Below are 26,693 nucleotides of genomic sequence, written 5' to 3'. Positions count from 1 at the left end.
CTTTCTCCTACAATTAGTCTGGTTTCCCCTTTTTGTTTTCACCTTGGTTTAGTTATCCTTTCTGTGTTGGTTTTAGTTTCATTCGTTAAATAAACTCCTTGTAATCTTTGACCTGTGTCTGCAGATGTCCTGTGACACCAATGATCCCATCTGATATTTAGCATGTTTTCAATTATTGGTCCCATTTATTAAAAAAAAAAAAAAAAAAAAAAAAAAGCCCCCTGAAATCTGATCAGATAAATGAATGTGAAACTACTTTGGGTCTGCTGCAGCTGCCTCCCTCTGATCTTTGTCCTGCCCACAGTACAATCTGATCAGTGAAACACTGAAGGACAACTTCAGCATGTAAAACATAAATAAGCAAAGGCTGCAACTCGTGATTATTTTAATTTTAACTTAACTTTATGTGCTGTTCAAAAACTTTATTTTTTCTGCAAATGTGTAGTGATTCCAAATCTTGGTTATTGATCTCCTTGATTACAAAAAAAATCTGTATCGACCCGGAAAAAAAACAAACATGTCAGGCACCCTATGATGTTAACTGTTTGCCTGAATGTTTTTGTTTAAAATCCTCAGTAATAACCTTTGACTGGTTGCTCTTAACCCTGTAAAACTCACTGCTGCAAAAATACAACATCAGCTTATTTTTTAATTACTATTTTCTATTATATATATCTGAAATAAACCCTAATCTGTGGGTCTGACAGCAGCGTGAGGTCAAAGAAGCTGCCATCAGCTGCTGCACTTCTGTCCGTCCAGCAGATGGAGCCATGGAGCTGCAGTGAAGTGAAGAGCAGCACAAGGCAACCACCACTTCCATCCACTGACGCATTCAATTTGACTGATGCTAATGTTTTATTGACTTCCAACCACTAAACCAATATGATCACTGATGCACTGAGCTGAAGAAGTAATGTTACATTTCAAACATAACTGGGGAAATAACCGAAACTTCTTCCTTAGGAAAGGAGAAAGTATAAGAGTATAAAGGCAGTGCAAGAATAAATAAGAAAAAAAACGGTGCAAAAATTGCCCATAGCATTATATACAGATGACTTTATTCTTAAAAAAAAAAAAACAACAAACATGTAGAAGACTATATACAGAGGATCAGGTTTCAGGTATAGATAGATCGACAGATGAATCCTTACTGTGAAAATATTTAAAGACATTGAACATTGTGCAATATAAGGTCAGTCAGCAGCCTCAGTTCATGCACCAAGAAAACTTTTATGCATTTTTTAAAAATAAATTTTCTCCATTTACAAGGCAGGGAGATAACCGAAACTTCTTCCTTAATAGTTCCTGTTTAGTTTGTATGCTGTGGTGTCAGGATTACTACACGTGGAAATGAATATCAAATTAAAATCATTTCCATATCTTGACAAGTTGTTGCGATCAAAAAGTAAACTAAAGCTGCAAGCAGCGTTGGACGGGTCCTCGCATCCTTGCTGGTCGGCGAATCCACGCACATCCACCAGGTGGCGCTGCGACCGAGAGTGCATGTCGGCCTATGGATGCGATGAGGGCTGGACTCTGATCACACGTGCAAAATTTCAGGCAGATTGGAGCATATTCAGGCTACTTCTAGAGCTTTTCCTGTCCATCCACCAGGTGGCGCTGCGACCGAGAGTGTATATTGGCCTATGGATGTGATCAGGGTCAGACTCTGATCACACGTAAAATTTCAGGCAGATTGGACCATGTCCAGGCTAGTTATAGAGCATTTCCTTCCAACCACCAGGTGGCGCTGCGACCGAGAGTTTATGTCGGCCTATGGATGTGATCAGGACTGGACTCTGATCACACCTGTAAAGTTTGAGGCAGATTGGAGCATGTTTAGGGCAGTTACACAGCAGTTGATGTTTCATGGCGAAGCATCAAAATTCACGAGGCCGCCATGGCCACGCCCTCAGACTTAAGGTGAGCATTTTGATAACTTTTGATCACCCATGCCTGGACTACATCTTGGCCGAATTTCAGCTCTCTCGGTGTTACCCTATGTGAGTTTATAGCTTTTAAAAATGTACAAAAATGACCCAAAATCGTCAAAACGTATGACATATAATTCAAAATGGCCGACTTCCTGTTGGGTTTTGGGCATGGCTGTCAATTACATTTTGGTGTGTCTTGACGAGTTACATATGCCTACCAAGTTTCATAATTGTAGGTGACACGTACTGGCCATAGTAAATGTTTGAAATTTTCCAGGTGGCGCTATGGAGCCATTTTGCCAAACACATGTGCAGTTTCCCTAAAATCTGAAATGGGTTGCCAGATATGTGTGGTAATTTTAGCGAGCATTTGAGCATTTTTAACCTGTCAAAAAGTACTTTGTTTATTCCGGCAACGATACGTTGCCACGGCAACAGCGTTTTATGAATCGTCAAAATCTTCACACTGTGCCATCGTCAATGTGTGGTCACTCACCTGACCAATTTTCAGAATCATATGACAAAGTATCAGGCAATGGCACATGCAAATGTAATGACAATTTCTTCCTGTTGCCAATAGGTGGCGCTATGAGTATTTCTAAATTTATGAATGTGGATGTGTTCAGAACCGGACTGGTGTCCATCACATCAAGTTTGGTCCGGATTGGATCATTTCCAGCTGAGATATTAATAATTCAATTTTTATGGCGAGAAATCGAAATTCGCCGCAATGCCACAGACACGCCCCTTGACGACGAGTCACCATTTTCTTTGGGAATCATCATCAATGTGTTCAGGCTTATGTTACCACATTTGAGGTGAATCTGATCAACGTGCTAAGAATAGTACATCAAAGTGTGAAAAATGTCAATTTCCTGCTACCACAAGGTGGCGCTATGACTGTGAATGTATATAACCACATGGATATTGTCAGGGCTGGACATTGATCACACATGTCAAATTTCAGGCAGATTGGACCATGTACAGCTGAGTTAGACACCACTTCCTGTTTCATGGCGAAGGATCCATTTTTTTGGGAGTCGCCATGGCCACGCCCTTTGAAATGAAATGAACATTTTGATAATTTTTCATCAGGTCGCGTGTTTGAATATATTGGCCAAATTTGACGTCTGTCGGACTTATCCCCGATGAGTTATTAATTTTGAAAAATTTACAGCTAATTCAAGATGGCCGACTTCCTGTTGGTGTTAGAGCGTGGTCATGATTGACTTTTTTGGGTTTCCTGATGTGCTGAATATGCATACAAAATTTTGTAGCTGTACATGAAACATCGTGCAAGTTGGCCTAATGACCAAATTTTCAATTTTCCAGGGGGCGCTATGGAGCCATTTTGCCACACACATGCGCAACTCCCATAAAATATCAAATTTTTCGCGAGGCCTGATGAGCATGCCACGTTTGATGCGTTTTGGGGTATGATAAGGCCGCCAAAAAGGCAATTCAAAAGTCCGGAAAAGAATAATAATAATAATAATAATAAATAATTCCTTGCATTCCAATAGGGTCTTCGCACCGTCGGTGCTCGGACCCTAATAATAAACCCTAGCATTCCAATAGGGTCTTCGCACCGTCGGTGCTCGGACCCTAATAAGGAACTCCCCATCCTGCGAGCTGGCAGCTTCAGTACCTGAAGTCTGTTAGATGTGAAACTCTAAAAATCTGAATCTGTAATTTTGAGACTGTCATCGGTACACTGCAGTTTCAAGGTGGAACTCCTCAGCATATAACAAACATCAAGTAAAAAACTTTATTTACTGCAAAAAGTGTCTTTTATCAAGCTGTTGTGAGATGCAAAGTTGCTATTATGTAGTTTAGTATTTGCATAACAAACCCCCTAAACCTTTGTAATTTTATTTTTTTTGGACTGTGTCACATACAATACAGTCTTCAAGAGATATGCTATATTTCTGGATTTTAAATTTGCTAAGATGCTGAGATGCATTCCAGCTGAAAACTACTGAGACTTGCTTTAAGAGCAACTTTTTTGGAAAGACTTTGCCCTCGTAATTATTACATGTTGGGTAAAATATGTCAAAACACAAAAGAAGTAAATTGGATGATTTAAGTTTATGGAAAATGACATTTATTCAACATTTTTTGAATATTTACTCAGCTAAAATGTAGCTTCAAGTGACTTTTTAGATGATGATTGAATTGATATTGATTCGGTGATGACAGAAAATCTGACATTTGTCCAACATGAATCCTAAGGGGCACTTTTAGTTTGGTTTCAAAGTGAGGCATAATTGTAGGTGTCATTTCAGTGTTAGTATTCTGTTGTCAGTTGAATAATATCTACTAGATTAATGTTAACACAATTAAAAACATGGACCTTAGTGGTTTCACTTGTTTGGACCACGTCTCATACAATATGGCAGCCCTATTCAATTAGCGGCCCGCGGGCCACATGCGGCCCGAAAGCAACCGTCGAGTGGCCCTAAAGCAACTGCCGAGTGACTGGGACTTGGGTCCGAGAAAAACAGAAAAACATTTTTAAGTAACACTGACAAGTTCTTACAAAAATTCCAACATTATTGCAAACATTGAATGCAACACTTACCGTAACCTAGCAACTAACCCACAATGCAATGTGTTGAGGAGTCGCGTTTGAAAAGTTAACATTAGCAGTTCCATACAGGCGAAAATGGCAGCATGTCTTTTTCTATCCTGAAACGACAAATCGGCGAGGAAAACCGTCGGTTTAATCCTGCGTGGACTGACAAGTATTTATTTATTTACCACCAGGTCCGAACGCCAAACCAATGCGTTTACTCTGCAACGAGTGCTTTGCAGCGCTGAAAGATTATAATGTCCGAAGACACCACATTGGAAAAACATGCCGCGTTTCGGACAAACTTTCCCGAGGGATGTCATGAGAGAGCGGCTATAATTCAAAGTTTGACTGCATCTTACAACCGGAGCTGTACTACAATGAAGCGGACCTGCACAGCTCAGGAAAGGGCCACGAAAAAGAGGCCGTTCACAGACTCAGAAACTGTGAAGGACTGCATGTTGGCTGCCGTGGATGAAGTTTTAACGGACGATAAAGTTAAGACGAGTGTGACATCTGCTATCAAACAGGTCTGACACGTCAAACATTCTCACCACAGATGTCTTAGAGACATTTTAAGTGTAACAAAGCAGCGTGCTGTAGCAGACACTAAAGGTAGTTTTGTGTATTTATGTGACTATTTTCTGGTCACTTATAAGTTTAATATTTAAGAAAGACATTTTGTTTTGACAGTTATTTCACTTAGTTGCACTTTATTATGCACTTTGATGTCAGCTTTATTTCGTTTCAAAGGGATAGTAACTATCACTGTGCCCACTGTTTATTTTTTTGATTATATGCACTGAAGATGCGACTGTCTCAGATGAGACCAAATATAGACAGGGACAAACTCTGTTTTTTGTTATTTCAAAAGAAGAAAAATGTCTCAAGTTCTGAAAAGTTACTGTTAAGCAAGTTACTTTTTAATGCACTTTGAGATGTGACCAAAACAAAAGATGGTGTTTCTAATCGGCACTTAGTTTTTATGTTCATATGCACCTTAACCTGTGCTTATATTTACCTATCAAAATGTGTTGAAGTTGTGTGTTTGAAATGTAAAATTTAAAGAAGCAGTATTTCAGCACAGGTTTAGTTTAAGTACTGCTCTTCTATTGTGTTTATGTCCTTTTGGATGTGGCAATACGTTAGTAAACATCCAGTGTGGATGTTGGATGTGGCAATACGTTAGTAAACATCCAGTGTGTTTGTTATCTTATCTGTTTGTGTTTATTTTAAATGTTTAACTTTGCTCACTGTCTGCTAAAAACGTCCGGCCCAGCTCATGTTCTTAGTCTGAAAATCCGGCCCGAGTCAATTTTTAATTGAATAGCCCTGCAATATGGCCTTGGAAGGAGGTTGCATTTCTTAATTTTCAAGGTTTTGCCTGTTAGATTGCATGTAGGTTGATTATATGTTGAGCACAACATGCCAAGCACAAAGCAATGAATTGGATGTTTTAACGTTTTAGTTTAAAATTTAGATGCCAACTGCTTTGAGTTGATGAGGATCAAATAAGAATAATTTTACGGTGGTTACTTAACATTATTTAAATATTTATTCAGCTAAATTGCAGCTTGTAATTTCACTGGTGAGATGTAGACTTTCAATGCATAGGCCTTTACATGAAATAAAATTAAAATGTAGGCCTGCATTATGTTTATATAATGAAGTTAGGTCAGTAGGTCAGTAATGGAGGGAAATTATTAGATTTCTGCATTACAAAGGCAGGAAAAAAAACACTACAGCCTGTTCTAGATAGATATAAAAGGTTCCTGCTATGTAAGATTCCTTGTAATTAGTGTGTGCAAATATTGAGATCACTGTGTTTATTTTGAAGGATGGGTTAACACTTTTATTTTGAAGTTCTGCTCCCTAATTGGCTACTGCTGAGTTAATTGAAGCGTCGAAGAGGAACAACTCGCTAATTTAGCTCCTGCTCACCTTATCCGCACTAAACTCTCACAGTTTTTTTTTTTTACAAACATGTCAGAGAAGACGGAGGTAAATCTAAGTGGAGTGAAACAAAGTAAAGGCGTGTGGCTCGTAAAGGTTTGTTCAGCCGAAAATTATACAAAGTCACGTCAAACTTCACACATCACGGTACTCTGTTCGACGCTAACTTCTGGTCCAACACGACTTTAGCAGCACTTTAGCAGCTCTTAGTTAATTTTTACAAGCAGACTGATAGAAAACAAGTCGTTGCAGTTTAATTAAAGTAGATAAATGGTTGTTTTCATACCTTAAATTACGGTTTTTGGCGGAACAGGTGTGTCAGTATCGACGACTAATGTAGTTAATCCTTCATGTGACGTTTCATTTTTGTGTCCGCTTCACTGACCATCATTTTAACACACTTTTACCTGCTTCATCCTGCGCCAGGTTCCCAAGTATTTATCTCAGCAATGGGACAAAGCCACAGACAAAGGAGAAGTTGGGAAGATTATCATTGGAAAGTATGTACAAATTTCATGCTGGATATATTTGCAAAAAGCATTTTAATGTCTGCTCCTTGTGTTTATCTGTATTGCAATGATTTGTCCATTGATCTACAGCAAGTGAATGACCCAGTGTTTTTAAAAATGAAATCCTTGTCTTCTATTGATAACAATATTAATCTTCATTTGTGGAGCACAAAATCTAAGTTACAAAAGTGCTTCACAAGGCATCATAAAATTTTCAAAGAGATATAAAAATCCAAATTTAGTGCATAAAAAACAGCATAATGTTAAAAAAAATAGGCTAAAATATTCCTGAACGAAATAAAATACATCTCAAAGGAAATTAAAGCTCAAAATAATTCATGAAAGGCTTTCCAGTACAATAAAGATCACTGACTCAGCCCGTCTGATTTCCTCAGGCAGATCATTTCAGAGCGCTCTGCCGCTTTTACTTTTCAGCCGGGCCCCTGCAACAGACAACAGATCTCTGCCCGGAGTTCTCAAAGTGCACGCCAGGAATATGAAAAGCTTTCAAAGAAACACTATGTATTTTCTAAAACCCACTGAAGTCACGTGCTTGTGTTTCTTGGTTTTAGTTATTTTTTTAAAGCAAAAATGTGAAATATTTGAGTATTTGAATATTGTAGGGTTTAGAACGGTTGTTAAAGCACGAAATAGACCTATTTCCTGTGTTTGGGATGGCTGATCAGTGATGACAGTAATCATTAGCTGCAGCTTTGTTCAGTGTCAGTGATGCACGCTTTCTCAGTCTTCTAATTTTTCTGCAGGAAACAAGCCAAAACAGAGGTAAGACAGCTCCATATAATCCTATGCAGTTGGGCTGAACAATTTAAAAAATCTATTTTCAAAACCGCAATATGGCAAAATAAGCATGTCCCACTCACTGGAGGTTAAAATTATGTGGTAAAGGTAAAATGTTTCTGTTTTAAAAAGGTAAAAAATAATAAATACCAGTATGAATTCTATGGATTTTGGGATGTATTTACTGCATGATCACACTTTGCTTTCACTAATTTGCACCATTTTCTTCAATTTACCTTTATGTATACATTGATTTTACCCGGCAATTGCTGAATAGATGTTCACTAAAGAAAAGAAGGGTTTAAATTTAGAGTTGAGATGATTGGCAAGAGTTACAACTTAAGCACAAAAGTTTAAAAAAAAAAAAATCACAGTTTGCCTAATTCACTTTAGCTCTTTGGCTTTTGAGAATTTGCATACAAAAATCCCAATATATCTTAACTGTGTCCATATCTCTATAACTACCACAGAAAAGGCTCAAAAGAAACAGCGGAATAAAGAAACAAGAGTACAAATACAAATACCTGATAATTACAGTAAAAATGTATACTTTCACATATTGTTTAATTTGAACTAGAAACCTTTCCTCTTGCATTTTTGGCTGTAAACATTACTGTCTTCCATTCAGCAGCTCTTAACTACTTGTGACTAAAGTTTGCTCTACACTTTTATGCTTTTTATATTATGTATTTAGTCACACAGTTATTTCACAGCTACTTAGCCTTATTTTTTTTTTTTTTGCTTTTATGTTGTTTTCTCTCTCCTCCTTTGTTGCATCCCATCACTATCTGCTGCCACGTTGATCTAATTTCCTCACGGTGCTCAATACAGTTCCATAATATCATATTTGACCTTAGCAGCGTTTTGAGTAAGCTGTGTTTCTCAGGTGCTTTTCAGCCTGAATGAGGAGCTGACTGCTCTGGCCGCTACAGGGGAGAAGGATGCATCGCTGCAGGTCCCGAGGGATCATCCCTTCACTATGCACACAGTGGGTGGACAGACCATGGCTGTCTTCAGCCAGAGCGACACAGGTCAGTCTCCAAATGAGATGTTCCAGCCCTCGTCTCTTTGTATCCTTTGTGCTGAAAAATGTCATCTGGATCACATATTTGATAGGCAGCCAGAGGGTTCAACCTGAAAAAGATTTGACTGGGTGTGTGATTTCTGCAATGGTGCACATGGCAGTGTAGCTTAACCAAAGTCCATGTCCTTGACAGATATGCCTATGACAGATAACAGAGAAACAAATAGTGCAGATTGAGAATGGGGATACTGTCTTATCCCACAAAAAAGAGGAAGATGTAATTTAGATTCAATGCAGAGTTTAAGGTTTGGGTAAATTTTATGCCTGTTTGTTCCACCTTTTGTTATTTTCCACATTGAGTTTTTGTTGTTGAAGCGAAGTAGAAACACCAAAAATGTTGTGTGAATTTTCTGGTGCCTGTTAACATATTAAGTTGTTTGAGAGAGCTCAAGACAAATCATAGAGCTTCTTACAAACACTCACGATCTGACATTACTGATATGAGTAGCCTGAGTTCTTCCACGTTTCTTAGGTTTCCTTGCTCTGACAGAAAGCTCCTTTTGATATATTATACAGTGATTGCACTGTAAAATTCATGAGAATGCTCAGAGTGGCTTCTGATTTGTGGAGGACGCTTGCTGCCAGGCACGATGTGTCATCCTGCTTACTGAGCCACAGGGACTTGCAGGGATTTGCATCAGACCAAGAGCTTAAAAATAGTTGCAACTATAGGGTTGGGTGTCTGTGAGCGTGTGACCTGAGAATTACAACAGCGCTATTTGATCACTTTCATACATCAGACTTAGAAAAGTAATTAATAAGGAACTGGATTTAATTATTATTTCAAGACAGTACAATGAGGAATTACTAAAGATTAAAAAATTTTAAGAAAATAGAATGAAAAGTGACTGGTACGGAATAAAATTAAAACTGAAAATGCCCCCCTAATTTAGTGAACACTTTCATTTTGTGAAAAGGTAAATAAATAGCAGGGAATGGGTTGTTGAAATCAGCAAAATATCAAGAGCAATTCTGTACCTGCAGGGGGTCCAGCACTCAATAAAAATGAAATTACTGCTTCTCATAGTACTTTTTTAGATGGTGCAAAGGGTGCACATAATTGGGTGGTGTTGGCTTCAAAATAAAAAGCCTATTTTGAGCACTCCCCAGATGTTACCAAATTAGTTTAAAGCACATTTTGACTGGAGACCAAAACTGTATCCACAGTGGAAAGAGTGAATCCAAATGGAGCAGTGCATAGTTTTCTAGTGGAGTATGGTGAGAGAAAAAGCTGAAGTTGTGATTACACTAAGACACAACTTGGAAAACCACAGAAATATTCTATATGAGGACAGAACTGAGCAGTATTGAATATTTTATTGTAAATTGGACATCAGAATGTCAGATTGTTCTGATGAAGTGTGACTGTATTGCAGAGAAACCGGAGTAGATACTGATGTTGTGTAATATGCTATGTTTTGTGTGGTAGACTTGTAAGAAGTGACACAATCTTATTGCTTGTCCGCTTTGATATAAGTGACGTTAGATTTGTCCTGCTGTTTTCTCGCCCCTTCCCGTGGTTGACAGGAAGGGGGCGCTGCAGCCAAACAAGAGTGCCTATACATGCCTATAGATTTAGATGCCAAACCCAAGTTTAGTCATGTTTAAATTCAGTTCCATGTATATTAGTTTAAGTCGCATTTTTGACTTTGGTCATTCAGACCTTCAGTGCGTATAGAGTCCATTTCACACAGAAGTCAGACGGTGAATGGTTTTTGCTCTACTGGACCCAATCCAGATAATGTCCAGGGTGCAGGTTTCCAAGTGCTGAATGTCAACACAAAAAGAGCTCCCACTGTGAATAGGTTTCCGTTTAGTTGTGAATTCCTAATAACGAACAAAAAAAAAAAAAAAAATACCCTTGGTATGTGAACTTCATCCTGCTTTCATGGATTTACTCACTAACAAACCTGTGTGTGCCCCTGCATCTCCCCTATTCTTAATTGCCTGTGCATTTTGGATTTAAGCACAAATTAATTGTAAAAATAAATAAATGCACCACATTAGCACAAAATGAAGAAATAATAAATTAGTTTTCAAAACGTACTGGAAATCAGGACCCCTGAATTGCATGGTTAGGTCAAAGTACAGATTTTGCGTCAAGGTCTCCTTCGTTGTAGTTTTTTGAAAAGGATTTACCAAGTTTGTAATAAATTCAGATACCAAATCCTGGAGAGCTGCCCACGTTCATCAGCTGCAGATCCAACCTTCCTACTCCTACATTAAGAATGGATAGAAACATGGAATGCAAATGCCTTTCCGGCTCTGAGCTGTACACATACACAAAGAACAAGAGGAATCGATAACAATCAATGAGCATGTTGGTTTAAATTATGAGAAACAACCGGGAAAAACAGGAAAACAGTTGAATAATGTTCTCATTAAGCAGCTGAACACATTGTACGACGAGGCATCGACAAACCTAAGAGCAGCTCTATAAGATTATTTCGATTAACAACAGAGCAGAAACAGAAGCACTGCGATACAAGAGAAAATTATGAAAATTATATTAGAGCATCTGAGTTCAGTGTTGCACAAGTATGCATTGAACTCAGCTGAGCCACAACATTAAAACCACATGCCTAATATTGTGCGGGTCCTCCTCGTGCCATCAAAACACCTCTTACCTGTTGAGATATGGGCTCCACAGACCTCTGATATGTGTCTTGTGGTACGAGACACCAAGACTTTAGCAGCAGATCCTTTAAGTCCTGCAGGCTGGTAGTTTTGACCTTTTGTTGATCAAACGTGTTTTTTCAGCACATCCCACAGATGCTGGATTGGACTGAGATCTAGGCCAGGTCAACACTATTAACTCTTTGTGCTGTTGGTCAAACTGTTTCTGAACAATGTTTGCAGTGTGGCAGGGAGCATTATCTTGCTGAAAAAGGCCACTGCCATCAGGAAATACTGTTACTAGGAATGGTTGTATGTGGCCTACAGGAGTGTCTAGGTAGATCACGTTGAACTAACATCCACATGAATGCCTGGACCCAAGGTCTACTAATAATACATTGCCCAGAGAACCGTACTGCCTCCGCTAGCTTCTTTCCTTAGTGCATCCTGCTGCCATCTTGCTGGGAAAATGATGCATACGCACCTGGCTGTCCACATGGTGCAAAAGAAAGCATGATTCATCAGATCATGTCATCTTCCTCCATTGCTCGTGGTACAGTTCTGATACTCATGTGCCCATTGTGGGCGTTTTTGACAGTGGGCAGTTGGTCAGCATGGGCACTGTCTGATCTGTGGCTATGCAACAAGCTGCGATGAACTGTGTGTGCTGAGACTTTCCTATCATTATCAATATTTAGGTTTTCATTGATTTGTGCTGCAGTAACTCTTGCATGTTTTGGAGTGCATGGGCCAGCATTTCACTCCACAAACATAAATGACTCTCTTGTCTTATCACCAGTTCTTCACTGTACTGTTTTGGTGGTTCTAACAGCTGCATGCTGGGAACACCCTGCAACATCTGATGTTTTGGAGATGCTCTCACTCAGGTGTCAGACTGTCACAATTTTGCTCGTCAGTCACTCAGATCCTTACACTTGACCATTTTTCCTACTTTCAGTATATCAGTTTCAAAACTCACTGTTCATCTGATGTCTAATATGTCCCTGACAAGTGCTATTGTCAGTTACTTGCATCCCTTGTCTGTGGTTTTATTATTGAGGCTGATGTAGCTGTATACATTCATATGCACTGCAGTTAAGCTGTTAGCTAAATCTGAGCTAATGACACTGCAGATGTAGTGTACTTTTCATCAAAGAAATATAAAAACAATTATGTAAATGTACTTTATTTACTTCTTTAATTTTAGTCCGTCAGTTCCCATTTCCTAACACAGCATTGCGTATCCAGATAAGAAATATATCCTCCAGCATTTTGAACCAGAGCGTATTATGCAATCCTTTTAAATGGCTTAATGGAACCTTTTTTAAAAAAAAACATTTATTACTGTGTAGGAAAACAAAATGGACTAAAGAGACATTGGTGTACTATACTAATGACACTTCACATAGGTAAAAATAGAGGTATTTTGGACCAATTTTGTAGGGCATTGAAATTGATATTTATATTTCTCTGCTATAAACACACAGTGTAAAATTAGACTTGTAGCTCATGTGGGCTACTGTTTCTAGCCCTTACTTGTATAATGTGTCCAGGAATAGTTTATTTTCCAAAATATTCTTGGTTTTGTTTAATTTTGGAGTAATGGAAAATAATAATAATCTTTGGCAAATTTCGTAACATGTCCTCCTTGTAAAACATCATAGCCTGATGTTCATATCAGGGCAGAAGTCAGAAAGCAGCACAGAACAACACAAAGTGATGCAGTGAGTGAAGATGATGCTTTTATGGCATAATATGAACTAGATTAGACTTTATTATCATGTAGACCTTTAAATCACACCAACAAAGTGAGTTTTTGTCTTAAAAGTTTTGTCTAACTTGGTTCACTGCTTTGAAAGTAATATTATTTTTAGATGTTTCCTGTTGATCAGTTCTTGAAAAATATTAATTTCATAATTGTGATGTTGCGTCACCTGTATCAGCCATGTCTGTGTCCCAATCAGACAACTGACTAAACTGCAATGAAAGTTGAAACAAAGCTTCCTCTTCATCAAGGTTTATTCTATCACCGCCCTCATGCACTTTAGATGCACCCACACTTGCATGTGTGTTAATACCTCCTACATGTGATAATGGATTTTTCAGTTTCTCTTTTTCAAGGCTTTTGCTTCAGTCTTCTATTCCCATCATAAAATGCAACACCTCAACATGCTGTGCCCTGCAAATTTTCAGATTTATAAATTCTTTAAAAAAAAGCACCTGGACTTAAGTAAAACTACAGAAGCGGTGGGTGGGTACAGGTGTCAGCGAGGATCATCAGCATTATAATCTTGTGTTTGTGAATGTGAAAACAGCATTCAGGAGGCGTAAAAACCTCTTAGTTCCTTCTCAAAGGTGTCAGTGATCCAGATGGCTGGCTTGACTGTGAAAGTGCACTGGAAACAAGAAATAGGATAATGTCCTCAGAGATGCGGTGGTGTGTAGTCTCTATTTACCTGACCGACGCTCAGCTCCACCTCCACTCGCCTACTGGAAGGTGTACTGTATGACACTGGGCTCCCACTCACTTTCCCACAGTCTTGCTCTCTTCAATGCACACAAACACACATCAGCTTTCCAGCCTAACTGTACCCGTGCTTACTTGCTTAATCTGCACTTGCACTCTCACCCTCATACTTTTTTCCTCACACCTACTCAAGTTTTACCAATTCTTGACACCTTGGACGAAGCAGGTTTACATTTTTAAATATTAGATTTATATGTGAGAAATTAAGGCAATTATATGATGAACTGTCATCCTCCAAATTTTTCATCATTTTACTGTATGATCTTCACTCAGCTTGTTCTTAAAAATGTTTCAATATTAAATGTATGTGAGATGTAATGTTTTGAAGTCAGACGTTTAATACATGAACACAATTGGGTGTCCACGTAGATTTTTCACATACTGAGAGTCTGAACTTTATGAAGTGGAATGTATTACAGATGCTACTTTAACACAGTACCACTGCAGTATAACGTGCAAACATGACTTTGAAGATTAAGGTACCATATAAGACCCCAGCATGTTAAAACATGGAGTTTTCAGTTTAGTCCAGCAGTGTGTAAGTCTTAAGATTACTGATTATGAAGTGAAATTTTCACTAAGTGACTTTATTTGTTGTGTGACCGAACAAGCACAAGCATTTATTCCTCCTTAACATCTTAAAACGGTCAAGGCCAACTCTGTGCATTTTTTTTTTGAGTAAATATATAATTCAGCCAGCCACACCATGTAATCCTGTTTAATGCATTCCTCTACCTCTGCTATATGAGTATTCAATGTTTCACAATAGCACGAGGTTGCTAATGGTGACCGTCAATGATTGATACATACACGAATGATGTCTGATGTGGCTTTTGTACTCCTTAGGCTGCTAGCTAAATGTTCCTCCATTATTTCCTCTCTCGTTGTTCTGCTTTGTTCCGGCAAAGGACCAGGTATTGATTAAGAGGTTGCTAAGCAACAGGCTTAGCTGCCACAGAAGCGTGCAGAGGAGAACAGAAAGCCAGATGTAATGTACTGCTCTGTTACAGTATGACTTTACCTCTGCCGCCTGTATGAAGCTTTTCACAAAAACTTTGCAAACCTTGAGTCTTTGGAAATGACTAAAACACACAGAACATGATGTCTGTATTCATATTGTCAACTTGACAAACTTAACAGATTCCAAGAATTACTTTAAGAAATGTTATGCATACTCTTTGAACACTATTTTTTTTTCTCCCAATAGATTTCTTTTTGCTGGTCTATTAAGCACACAATGGTTGCATTTTTTTTTTCTCTCTAGGAAGACGTTTTCGTGAAGGACTGACACTAAACAGGAGTTTAGTTTGCAGTCCAGCGCTTCATAAAAGATTATTTAGACCAGGTGATTCTGGAGGCCAAATTGTCAATGCAGCTCTCCATCTTTAACGCAGCTTTTAGAGAGCCTGGAGGTATGTTTTGGCCTGAAGTCCTGTTGAAAAAAGAAATGATGGTCCCACCAAGCTCAAACCAGATGGGATGATGTGTTGTGGTAGTCATGCTGGTTAGGTGTTGCCTTGAGTTCTAAATTAATCTGCAAAAGTGTGACCAGCAAAGTCGCCCCTACTCCATCACACATCCTCCTCCAAGCTTCTCCCAGGGAGCCAGCCATGCAGACACCATCCGTTCACCTTCTCTGAGTCTCAAAGGAACAAAAAAAAATGTGACTCATCATACCAGTAATTACTGATTCACACAGTCTCCACAGAACATACAGTATAATTTAACCTTATTAAATCCTTAACCTGCAGTTTCAAAGAAGCTTAAAAGTAATGGCTCATCCTTTGATTTAAGGCATAGAGGTTTAGCAGACCTAATCAACAAGGTTTGTTACCATCAAGATGAGCATATTTACTTTGTCTTGCTTTAGTGAGGAGCATTGTGTGGTGACTGTACTCCCACACTGTGCTGAATATTCCTTCAGGTGCTTTACTTGAAGCACACATGCTGATGGATTTGTGCGCCACCCTGCGCAATATCAGATGGATGTTATTATAAAGGCTTGGTTTTTTTGTTTTTCCTCTCTTTTCTAAAGTTGGTTGTGTCATGACTGACCTCTGATAGCGCAAATTGTGCCCCACAAAACATCACATTAATAGGGCAGATTCAAAAAGGAAAATAGGTTTTTGACAGTATTAAAGATTGTGCCGTTAGGTTTTTGTGATAAAGTGGTATGGTTTAAAAATGCTATGATACTTTTATTACTATTGAAAAGCTCTTCAAGAGATCCATCCATCCATTATCTATACACCACTTAGTCATCATTGGGGTCGCGGTGGTGCTGGAGTCGATCCCAGCTGACTTGGGGCGAAGGCAGGGGACACCCTGGACAGGTCACCAGTCTGTCACAGGTCTACATATACAAACAATCACACTCGCATTCACACCTACGGGCAATTTAGAATAATCAGTTAACCTCAGCAGATTTTTAGACTGTGGAAGGAAGCTGGAGAACCCATGCATGCACAGGGAGAACATGCAAACTCCATGACGAAAGATCCGGGGAAGGCCAGGATCTTCTAGCTGCAAGACAAAAGTGCTAATCACCATTGTGCAGCCCGCTCTTCAAAAGATGATAAATATAATTCAAGAATCAGCATCACCTCCCACTTTGCAGTTCTATATTTATCTGTTTTAACAAGTTTACTTTTGCAGACAAATACTGATTGGCTTGGTTGTTATTTCCATCAAGAGACAGTTATTTATGAGAATCAGACTTTAGAGAGATAACCTCTGACAAAAGCAGAACAGTTCAGATATCGAAACAAAGTAAAAATTAACATTTACATATATTCTATAAAAAGAATACTCTGCTTTTGTCCTACTAAGTTATTTGAAATCCACGGTGTGCAGTAGCTTCATGCACTGAACCTTTGGAACTGTGCAAGCTGCTGGCTGGATCCTGGGCAGACTGTCGTAGGTGTTTTATTGAAGGAGTGTGGCTGGCTTAGCTTTGTAGGTTCATTCCAAAAAATGTGCTTCATGAGTTGCTGAGGGTTTAAAGAGGAATATCTCTTGACTGGATACCTCTTGAAAAAGCATGACTTTCTAGTGAGACGACAATAACAACCCATGCTTAAATATATCTGACTTCATTCAGAAGGATTCAGCAGACCTACAGTATGAAATGTTGGCATTCATCTTAAGCTCTCAACCTTCCTCTTGCTGTATGGAAAGTTGCGCTCTAATAGTTGTATGGTTGAGCTGTTTTCATGACTGACGTCAAGGAGCAGTCGTTCTGTGTTTTGTTCGGGTAGTTAAAGGCTGGTCTGTGCCAACATTAATCCAGTGAGAGGCTTCAGAGCTACTGCTTTTGGAAAGCTCAAGCCTCTTGGGCATACTCTCTGTCAGGGCTGGTTGAAGCTGTCAGCTCTCCCCAATTACCCTCTCTCTCCGAGCACAACCAGAAATGATATGGAAAAATACCAATCTCAAAATATAGTGTCATAGGTAGGACTGCACAAGTAATCAAATGTTACAGGTCCCATATTCTGCCCCTTTTCAGCAAATTGGTGAAAGTTTCATGTCTCTCTGCTCTCTGTATGCATCTGTGATTGACGCACAAAGCAAAACAACTGACCACAGCAGCTGGCACAGATGTGAATTTGTGTGTGAGGACAGGACTTTCTGTCGCTACTAACATTCTGTCTGAGTGATCATTTTATATAATCTCATGCGTGTGATGAGTTTGTCTGACGACATTGCGGTTATAAAATAATGTGATGCCTGCTTACCTTGTAGTCTCAATGGGCTGCATTTCAGCCATTGTCTCATACTTGTTCTATTGTCGAACAATAGAAACTGAAAATTATGTAAACGAGAGAACAGCTTTATAGCATTCAAGCTGCAGTAACTGAGTGAAGACGAGGTTTTTTGCCAAATATCTACCATAGCCTGAATATGAGGTGTTTGAGTGCCCTTTTGCCTTTAGGAGATACACTAAATCAGTGGTCCCCAACCACTGGGCTGCGGACCGGTACTGGGCCGTGGGTCATTTGGTACCGGACCGCACAGAGAGAATAAAAACGGGTAATTTTATATTTTATTTCTGGCAGAGTCTGCAGGGTGTTTTGTTTTGAAAAATGACTAGATCGTCTTCCCGTCGCTTCTGTCTGTGCTTGTTTCCCGCACTTGATGTTAAATGAAGCCGTCAATCTGCCAAAACTAATAAAAAACAAACGTCTCTGGAGAGCTTCTTTTAAATGAGGGAGAGATTGATGCGGACACAGAAGAAAAAATAAGTGAATATTCAGCAAAAACTAGTAATTTTTAAAAATCAAAGAACAACAATCACTATTTATCTGCTAAGGAATGTGGCAGAGTAATAATGATGTTCAGAGTACATCTGTCCGTCTGTCTGTCCGTCTGTCTGTCTATCAACATTACTCAAAAACAGACAAGCGGATTTATAAGAAATTTTCAGGGAAGGTCAGAAATGACACAAGAACCAAGTGATTAGATTTTGGCAGTGGTGTGGCTTATCTGGATCCACGGATTTGTTAAAGATTTCTGTATTGCGAGACAGTGGCATGGTGTCACTTTAACTATGACAACATAGGTCAGCTGTTTGCTGATGATCACATGATTGCGATCCTGCTACAAATCCATTGCTGTGGACTTATTACTCCCGCTCCATATATAGGTCACACAATTCGGTATCTGTGATAATGTACACATGCATAACATGCCTGTGCTCAGTGCAGGGAAATTTTTTATTAAAGATTTCATCCGTAGGAGCAGCCTCAGAGCGGAGTACTGTGCTCTCTGAGTGTCCGTAGAAAATTATCTTGCTTGAATAATGTGTCGTGGTGCAAAAAAGGTTGAAAACTGCTGCACTAAATTCAAGTGAAGAAGAACTTTATTGATGCAAAGATTTGCTCATTGGCAGGGATGTAGCCCTGTGAAAGGGTAAAAGAATTTATTTGATTATCTATGAACAATCATGATAAGTAATTGTGATCTCAATACTGATCAAACTAATCGGGATTAGAATTTTGGCCATAGTCCTGCAGGCCTGATTTATATTGATGAAATAAAGATATAGCCACTCTGACATTTTTATTTTTTAAAAGATGTTTTTTAATCTATAGACACTGGCCTGAGCTTCAAGCTTTTTCCAACAGCTCCCCTCCTCTCATTTATTCAGGTCACATTCACACCATAAGAATGCATTGTTTCTAATTAGCACAGCAATTTTGAGTGCTCTCATGTTCCAAACTGTGCTGCTCTGTAGGAATGAAAAGCACATTTAGTGCCTGTTCAGTTTTTCACAAATTAAGAAGAATCGTGACAGTACAGCCTCATCTCCATATGCTCAGTTAATTGGTTACAAATAGCTAAAACTAATGTAGTCTCATGCAGCATTCCTGCTGTAAATCCTAGCTTCATGAAGGTTATACTGGTCAGTCGTTTTGAAACTGTTATAGAGAGGTTTTATTTCTGCTTAGTGCAGGTTTGATTTCATTTTGCAGGCTTCACTTTATGGTGCTGTTGACCTGTATTGCATTATACAGAGAAGTGTCCGACCTCATTGATACAAAAGAGGTGGACAGTTTAAACTAAGTGCACCTGCTGGTGAAGTACATTATGCAATGATACAGAAGAAATTAGTGCATTTGTAACAATTATTTGATAAAAAATATTGCTCATATTAATCGTATATAACCAAGAGAAAATGTGTTGCATAGTTGAAATGTTGGCAAATATGAGTATTTCAGTGTACAGCACCCCTGATAAATGAGAAAAGGAAGGTCATCACTTGTTGCTTAAAACCACTGAAATATAGAAAAAATGGTTAGTTCCCAGAAAGCATTGTTTTCTTTGGTGTGGTTTGTTGCTGTTATTAACCCATCACTAAGCACATAATACCTGCCATACTTTACCAGATGAAAAAAAGTCTAAATTTGTAGATAGAAAATCACTCTTTGCACCCTGCAGGCTCTTCAAAAATGCACATATCACATTTATTTTTCCCTGTAGTCACAGAAAAGTGCATGGCTGACTCACTAGCCCGCTATTCTTCACGGAGATGCATGTTTGTTGTTGCCCAAGGTGAAAACACGAGAGTAAGCCAGCAATTGTTTAGCTGGAGAAATGTCATCTGTGTTCTCATTTCTGGTTGGCCTCTTGAAATAAAGGTTCATCCAACCCCAGCTGGGCTCCCACACAACAGACACGTGACACCCAGAACAATGATAGAGGGCTACTAATGTGATGTTCTGTCACCAGTAGATACAATGTGTGCCTCTCTCATTAGGTTGATGAAAGACTGAAAAGGTTTTGAGTAATGCACGTTGCAGAGATTTCCAAAGGATTTCAGAGGGGTTGGGGAACTATCTGGATGACGAGGGCTGCTGGTGTTGGGGGGGTATTCAATGGAAATATTACGCTCTTTTCATGTTGTTTTTAAGCAGTGTCCTTTTCCATATTTCTGAAGTAAGGCTGCCAACACTTCTTAAAGTGGAATCGATAATGTCACTAAAAAGCTTGTTTTAGGATTATCTTAACTTGTACACAGAGGAAGAACTAGCCATGTTGTATGACTAATATTCGCTTGTGGCAGATGCCTGTACTAAGAAGCAGGATTTGGGGTTAGAGAAATAATATCAGGTTCGACTGGTGGTTCACTTCTTCCCAGGATACCATGGTAACTTATGCTGCACGTCTGCTCCAGAGCAGGTTACGTTTGAGACGACAGATCAGTGCGTATAAAAACACCGCTTAGTGACAGTCCAATCTTTTGGTCACGGATCCGGTGGAGCTCAGTGCACATACAGTGAGAGGATAAGGTTCTAGTGCCATCATTGTTCCATATGCCTTTGTATGGCGATATAATCCTAAAACAGAAACTGATTAAAACACTAAAGCCTTATACTTGTTGACATAAGATTTGCAGTGAACCTACTTACAGGTCTGAATGACATTTTTCTATTTGTTCTTAACTTGTTCCCAAAGCAGCCTGACACTGCCAGGGATGAAGCTGAAAGAATATGGCCAAAACTGCCTTGAAAGCTGTAAGACTGAGCTTGAATGTGAGATTACTGAGGACGTCCTCCACACTTTACCATGAAAAGTGTTATTTTTATTACCTTTATGCTGTTTTAGTAGCATGAAATCAATACAAACTTGTGCTGCATTATACTAAACTAAATCTTGAATAAGAAACCAACACAAAGCAGCTTATTCACAATTGCAATTACAGTCACATTTCTCTGACCTCAATGATGGGAAAGTGATATAGATAAACCTTTTAACTTACACATTCACACAGTTCGCAATTTTTTGCCAGCTTTCCCTATTATTTTGGCTACAGCTGCCATGTTGTGTTTAGCCTGTATTAATATTCTAAAATATTATTTTTAAACTCCTCATAATGGTTTAGAATTACAGTTTCTTCTTTCTGTAAGAAAAATGCAGCTTTAGACCAGTACATGTTTGTGTTTAGTGATCCGGATGCACTCATAGTTGGGTTCAGAAAACCTGGATTGATAACCAGCCTGGTGTGAAACTAGGGAACAAATCGGTATCCTGAGTCCGTTAAGCTTGCTTCATACTAGAGGTTTTTGTTTTTGTTTTGCTTTGATGAACAGTTTCCATTTAAAAAGACTTAATGTGTCAACACAGTCTAGCATTGTTTAGCTACCAAGCCACATTTGATACCAGCATTAATTCAGTCGATGTTGTTTTTATGTACAATTAACGTAGTTCACTACACAAATATCTACATAGCAAAGTTAGCAACTATTTAGTTGTAAAATAGGCTGTAAAACTTAAGTGGATCTTGTCCCTAACTGCTGTTGATAGTGTTGTGAATACTTACTCCCTGACAAGACAAAACTGGTGATTGCTTTTAAAAAATTTTTGCCGGTGCATACACTATTCCTTTTTATTTTAATTTGGCTCCACACAGACCGTTAGATGGTGGGGTAGACCCTGACGTTGTAAGTCAATATACGATAAATAACCTTTTTAACTCATGTTTTAAGAAGTCACAGATGGAAAATATTGAGGTTTAGTTGTTTTCATGACCCTTGCTGCTGTGTCTACAAAGCCCATTATGTTAATAGATTTTCTTCCATTGACTTTATTGTTAATATATTTTTTGTTATCTTGATTAACTGGATCCTTTAAGAGTAAATGTACTCAAAGCCATTACACAGTGACAGCTATATACTGTAGTGATGTGACAGTTTTCTCAAAATTTCATTTGCTTTATTTGTCTGAAATTACTGCTCCCATTTCAGCAATCCGTCTTTTCGAATCAGAAAGTTAGAGGTCTTGTACTGTGCTTTATTTCTCCCTCTTCACTGCTGCATTTCAAATGAAGAGTCCAATTTCCTCTAACAGTCCATTTCTGTATTTAACATCCACAAGCTCAGCTGACCTGCACCAGTGGGTTTTTAGATGTAGATTGGAGACTGCTATTCCCTTTGTAGGGAGTCATGTACACTGACACATGAATGAAAAATATAACATTATTGTTAGACTTGTGCATGAGCTGGTTGGAAACTCTGGCTGGTTTTGGCTCTTTTTCAAAAAATGTTATTAGGGAAAGTCAGTGTTGTTCACGTCTGATGGAACAGAGGTTTCTCTTCACGGGCCACACAGTCCATAGGTTCGCATTGTCTTTGTGTGAGATGTCTGAGAAAGAAAATTATTTTGTATTGTGTGGGAGGGTTGTACTCAACAGTACTAAAACTTGCCTGATTCTGCTGTAGAAAGCTTTTACCCACCATTAGTGTGAATGTCAGTGGGGAGTTTCTGCTCTGCATTGTCCAAATCAACCCTGAGCTGACTGTGCTGTCAGATTCAGGCACTGAAGACAAGCCAGATTTAGCAGGGAAGTCTTAAAGCACTACCTGATTAATGGTGCATATTTTAGGTCAGGCTGTGTGTAATAATATCCTTCTAGGGGTCCTTGGTAAATATTTACTATATCCTCCTTTTTTCAGTCTGGTTGTTTGCTCAGCATCAGGGTTTGTTTGAGCTTGAGCTTTGGCAGCCGCCCAGATATGTTTAAATTAATGCTCAGATACAGTCTTTCCATGTCTGAATGAAATTCTGCGAATCTTTTTTTTTTTTTTTTTTTTAAATCGGCTTCTCTCATTTCTATTCCGAGTGTTGTTTCATAGTTCTATACACTCTGCAGGGCATACATAGAGGACTGCAAACAGCATATCATTAATGTCTCTCTGAAGACACTGACTTTATTTTATTATTTCTCAAAGATACGAACACACCGTGTTGCGTGCACGCACAAACTTGTCTGTTGCAGCCTCTAATGTCACGCTGTGTCAAAGTGCATTGATTACTACTTTCACACTCACAGTGGAAAGGTGGAGGGCAGGTTGGCTCTGATTTCCTCCTCCACATTGCTCTGTCTCTCTGCCTCTGCTCTTCCGGAGAGATCCGTTTCCTATCTTTCTATTTCAGATCTGCACTCTTAACTGCTTCCGTCACCTTTGTTTCTTGCCTGCCCCCATTTCATCCTCTCAGTTTTTCTTTGCTCTCTTCACATGTTTCTGTACTCTTTCATAACCCATATATGGCTTTTTCCATCACTTACACACTAACATTTTCAAACTTTATACTAGTAGTATAATATAAACTTGTAGTAAGTGGCCTTTTTTGTTTCTAGGTTTCAAGATATTTGCTTGTTTTTGAAAATTATTGAATCCAGGGATTGATTTCACACCACTGGAGTGTTTTTTATTGTAGAAAATTGAAGGTAAATGATACATTTCTTTAAGTGTAAATGCTGTTTCAAGCTGTAATACCCTGAGGAAGAAAAACTGTTCTCTGGGGAAAACACTGCTGAATGTCTAGTATGGAAAAGCTCATTTAAAATTTCAGCTATTTACAGCTTCAATGTCCCCAACAAGCATCTTGTGCATGGAAGAAATTCTCTAAAGCAAGTGTTTCGTTGTGCCCTCGGCCTCTTTGCATGTGTTCCTTATGTCCTTATTGTTAGTGTATAATGGTTGCTGCTGCCTCTTTGAGCTGAGAGTCGAAGTGGAAGTGTCCTAACCGTCCCTCCCCCTCGTCTTCATCATTTTGTCCCTGCTCCTCCTTTCTGGACTTTAATGATAAAAATCTGAGCCATGTTAGTCATTTTCTGGCTGAGTGGCACCGCACAACTGACACGTCGTGATAAGGAGGGGTGTGTTAGAGAGGCAGAGGGGAGAGCAGCTTATAAGTGAATCATGTAGGAGTCGAGTTTGCCTGGCAACAGGTGAAAAGACGAAGATAAGAGGGTTGATCGTAGTATGGTTTGAATTATTCCCACTGCTTGCTGCTCTTTCTCTGCCTGCACCTCCTGCCACCCTTGTTGCTTTTGATTAAGCGTGCATCACATTGACCCTGCCACTAATAAGTAAACCAGTCAGCGTCATAAAAAATGTATGGAGTTGATCTGCAATTAAAAACAAGCTTCGGTTTGATGTTGTTGACAGTAAAGTGGCATAGCAAGGGTTGACATCTGGGCATCTCCTCTTGAAGGGGTTCACATTTTACTTTATTGCCAGTGTTTGTATTTGTTGTTCGTGTTTTTGAGGAGTGGGTTGTGAATTAGGCTCGCCTGATGCCAGAGGTTGGTGTGGGTGTATGAGTCGTGATGGGTGTGACGGTGGCTGGGCTGCAGGTTGACGACATAGCCTCCCAGAGCAGATGGTTTCAGCCACCGTGCAGGGGGAGCACAGTTAGAGGTAAAGTGAGAGATGCTTCATTCAAACGTGGCTGATTGTTGCTCGTCAAATATACATGCTTTGTAACTATAGACTTCCAACAAGCAGGAAGAAGCAGTTTAACTTGGTTCACAAAGATCTTTGCATGCAAGCTTTGAGAGGAGATGAAGGCTTTTCAATGGTTGGAACAATTAAATTTAAACATTTCCACTCCCACAAGCTTCCATAAATGGATCTTGACGCATCCCTGTTTCACATTGTTTGAACGTAATCCAGGCTAGGCTTGCTTTGCATGTGCTCTGGCACTGGCAACATCAGCCAGTGCCAGAGCAGCTTTTTCATGCCTAAATACAGCCACTGCAAACTAGTATTAGGTTTTTTGTTTTTTTTTTGTTGGCCTATCATCAACATATTGATTCATAATGTGGTAGGTCAGATTTAATATTTAGTTAGTATTACTCACACACACATATCTTAACTCATACTTTTCTAAAATACATTCATCTAATATTCTTTTTATCTGCATTGTAATGTATTTAGTTTGATATAGATTTAGTTATTTAGGGTATGTATTTAAGTGCTTATTTGAAGGGCACTGATTTTACAAATGAAGCTGAGTTTACACGTAAGTAGGAGATTTTATTAGAGACTCCCTCTATTGAATATGTAGTTGTTTTTTTACTTTGCTAAAGTGTCATTATTGTGTTTCTTATAGTTGGAAAACACATCTTGAGTGCACTAAGCTGTCACCACAGCTGAGCGTTTCCACCCTGAAACTGCAGAGCACTGATGACAGTCTCAGAAACATGTTCAGACTTCCAGGGTTTCTAGGTGGGGCTTCCTGTGTCATTATTCCTCTTCACAATTAGTTCCTGGAAGGAACATGCAGCTTGTCACTGTGTGGTGCAGAGTAGTTTTACAGTGTTTGAACAGGCGTGCTCAAGCTGCAGCGAGTGGCAGAGGGGGGTGTAGAGGGGCAGAAACTCAATAAATCTGCACATTCTCAAGGAAGCAACAGTGTGGAGTTACATCTAGGTCATTTTAAGGCAAGAAGAGATTATTATGATGGAAAAAAACTTCCAGGTGTCTAACTGTGATGAACACAAATGATTTTTTAGGCTTTCAAGCAGCTTTCTGTCTTCTGAAAACTTCAAATTGGGCTGTGGTGTTTTTTGTTTTTTCTTTACTTTTTTGTGAAGATAATTTCTTTTTCAATGTGTTTCCCCCTTGTCCATGTTTGTGGGAGTTTATTAATAAATTATTGAAGAATTCTTTTAATTGTGTTACCATCAACTTATTTGTTTAATTTAAACAATAACTATTTAAAGTTTTAGTGAAAATTGTACCCTGCCTTTCATCACTTGTTTCTGTAACTGTTATTACTGTAAATACTACATTTGTTTTGTATCATTTGTTCACATCTACTCTATAATATTTAAATTATTTATACTTGATAAAATCAAAGCACCAGCAGGCTTTAGATCATCTTGTCAGTTTACATCATACTGGTGGAAAGGTTTTTAAATGGATTTATTTTTTGCTATTTTTTTCTTCCTAACTAGTTTATTAAGGTTGTCACAAGCTTAGGGTTTTCCCACATCATCTCACAGGAGACTAATTATGACCTAAACAAATCAGGATAGCGGAGTAAACATATTGTTCAACTAACTCGACCCCTGTTAAGAAGAAGATCACATTTGACAGCCATGATATCTTAAAGTTAGATTTGAAAATTGTCACAGAGAAAAAAATAGTTTATTATTTCTAGCATTGATGATGACACACATCAGAGCGCGATGCAGAGAGATAAAAAGAGATCCTCCTTGAGGGAAAAGGGCAGGATTTATCTCACAGACTGGCCTAGTTTTAAAATGCCAAGCATCTTTACCAGAACCGGGAGGGTTTGAAGGGGCTCCCAAAGGCTCCTGCAGGTAAAGTTGCTGCAGTGGTGGCAGCGAGCCAGTACAACTTACTGTGTCAATTACTGTAGCAGGTGAGATCCGAGCTAAACGTGTTTT

General features: G+C 38.9%; 1 protein-coding gene across 1 annotated transcript in view; it reads left to right on the top strand.

Annotated features, from left to right (window-relative positions):
• The first annotated feature begins 6,406 nt into the window (after positions 1–6,406).
• Positions 6,407–26,693, top strand: part of LOC111564554 (general transcription factor IIF subunit 2-like) — a 48,221-nt gene continuing 27,934 nt past the window's right edge. The window contains exons 1-4 of the mRNA XM_023264200.3: positions 6,407–6,555; positions 6,886–6,959; positions 7,733–7,751; positions 8,653–8,797. Coding sequence (XP_023119968.1) covers positions 6,490–6,555; positions 6,886–6,959; positions 7,733–7,751; positions 8,653–8,797 — 304 coding nt within the window. The 5' untranslated portion in view covers positions 6,407–6,489. The remainder of the gene's footprint in view (positions 6,556–6,885; positions 6,960–7,732; positions 7,752–8,652; positions 8,798–26,693) is intronic.

This window comes from Amphiprion ocellaris, chromosome 11 (assembly GCF_022539595.1).
Source record: "Amphiprion ocellaris isolate individual 3 ecotype Okinawa chromosome 11, ASM2253959v1, whole genome shotgun sequence".
Taxonomy (NCBI): domain Eukaryota; kingdom Metazoa; phylum Chordata; class Actinopteri; family Pomacentridae; genus Amphiprion; species Amphiprion ocellaris.
Note: the sequence above shows the minus strand (reverse complement) of the source record. Positions and strands in the feature narration are given on the sequence as shown.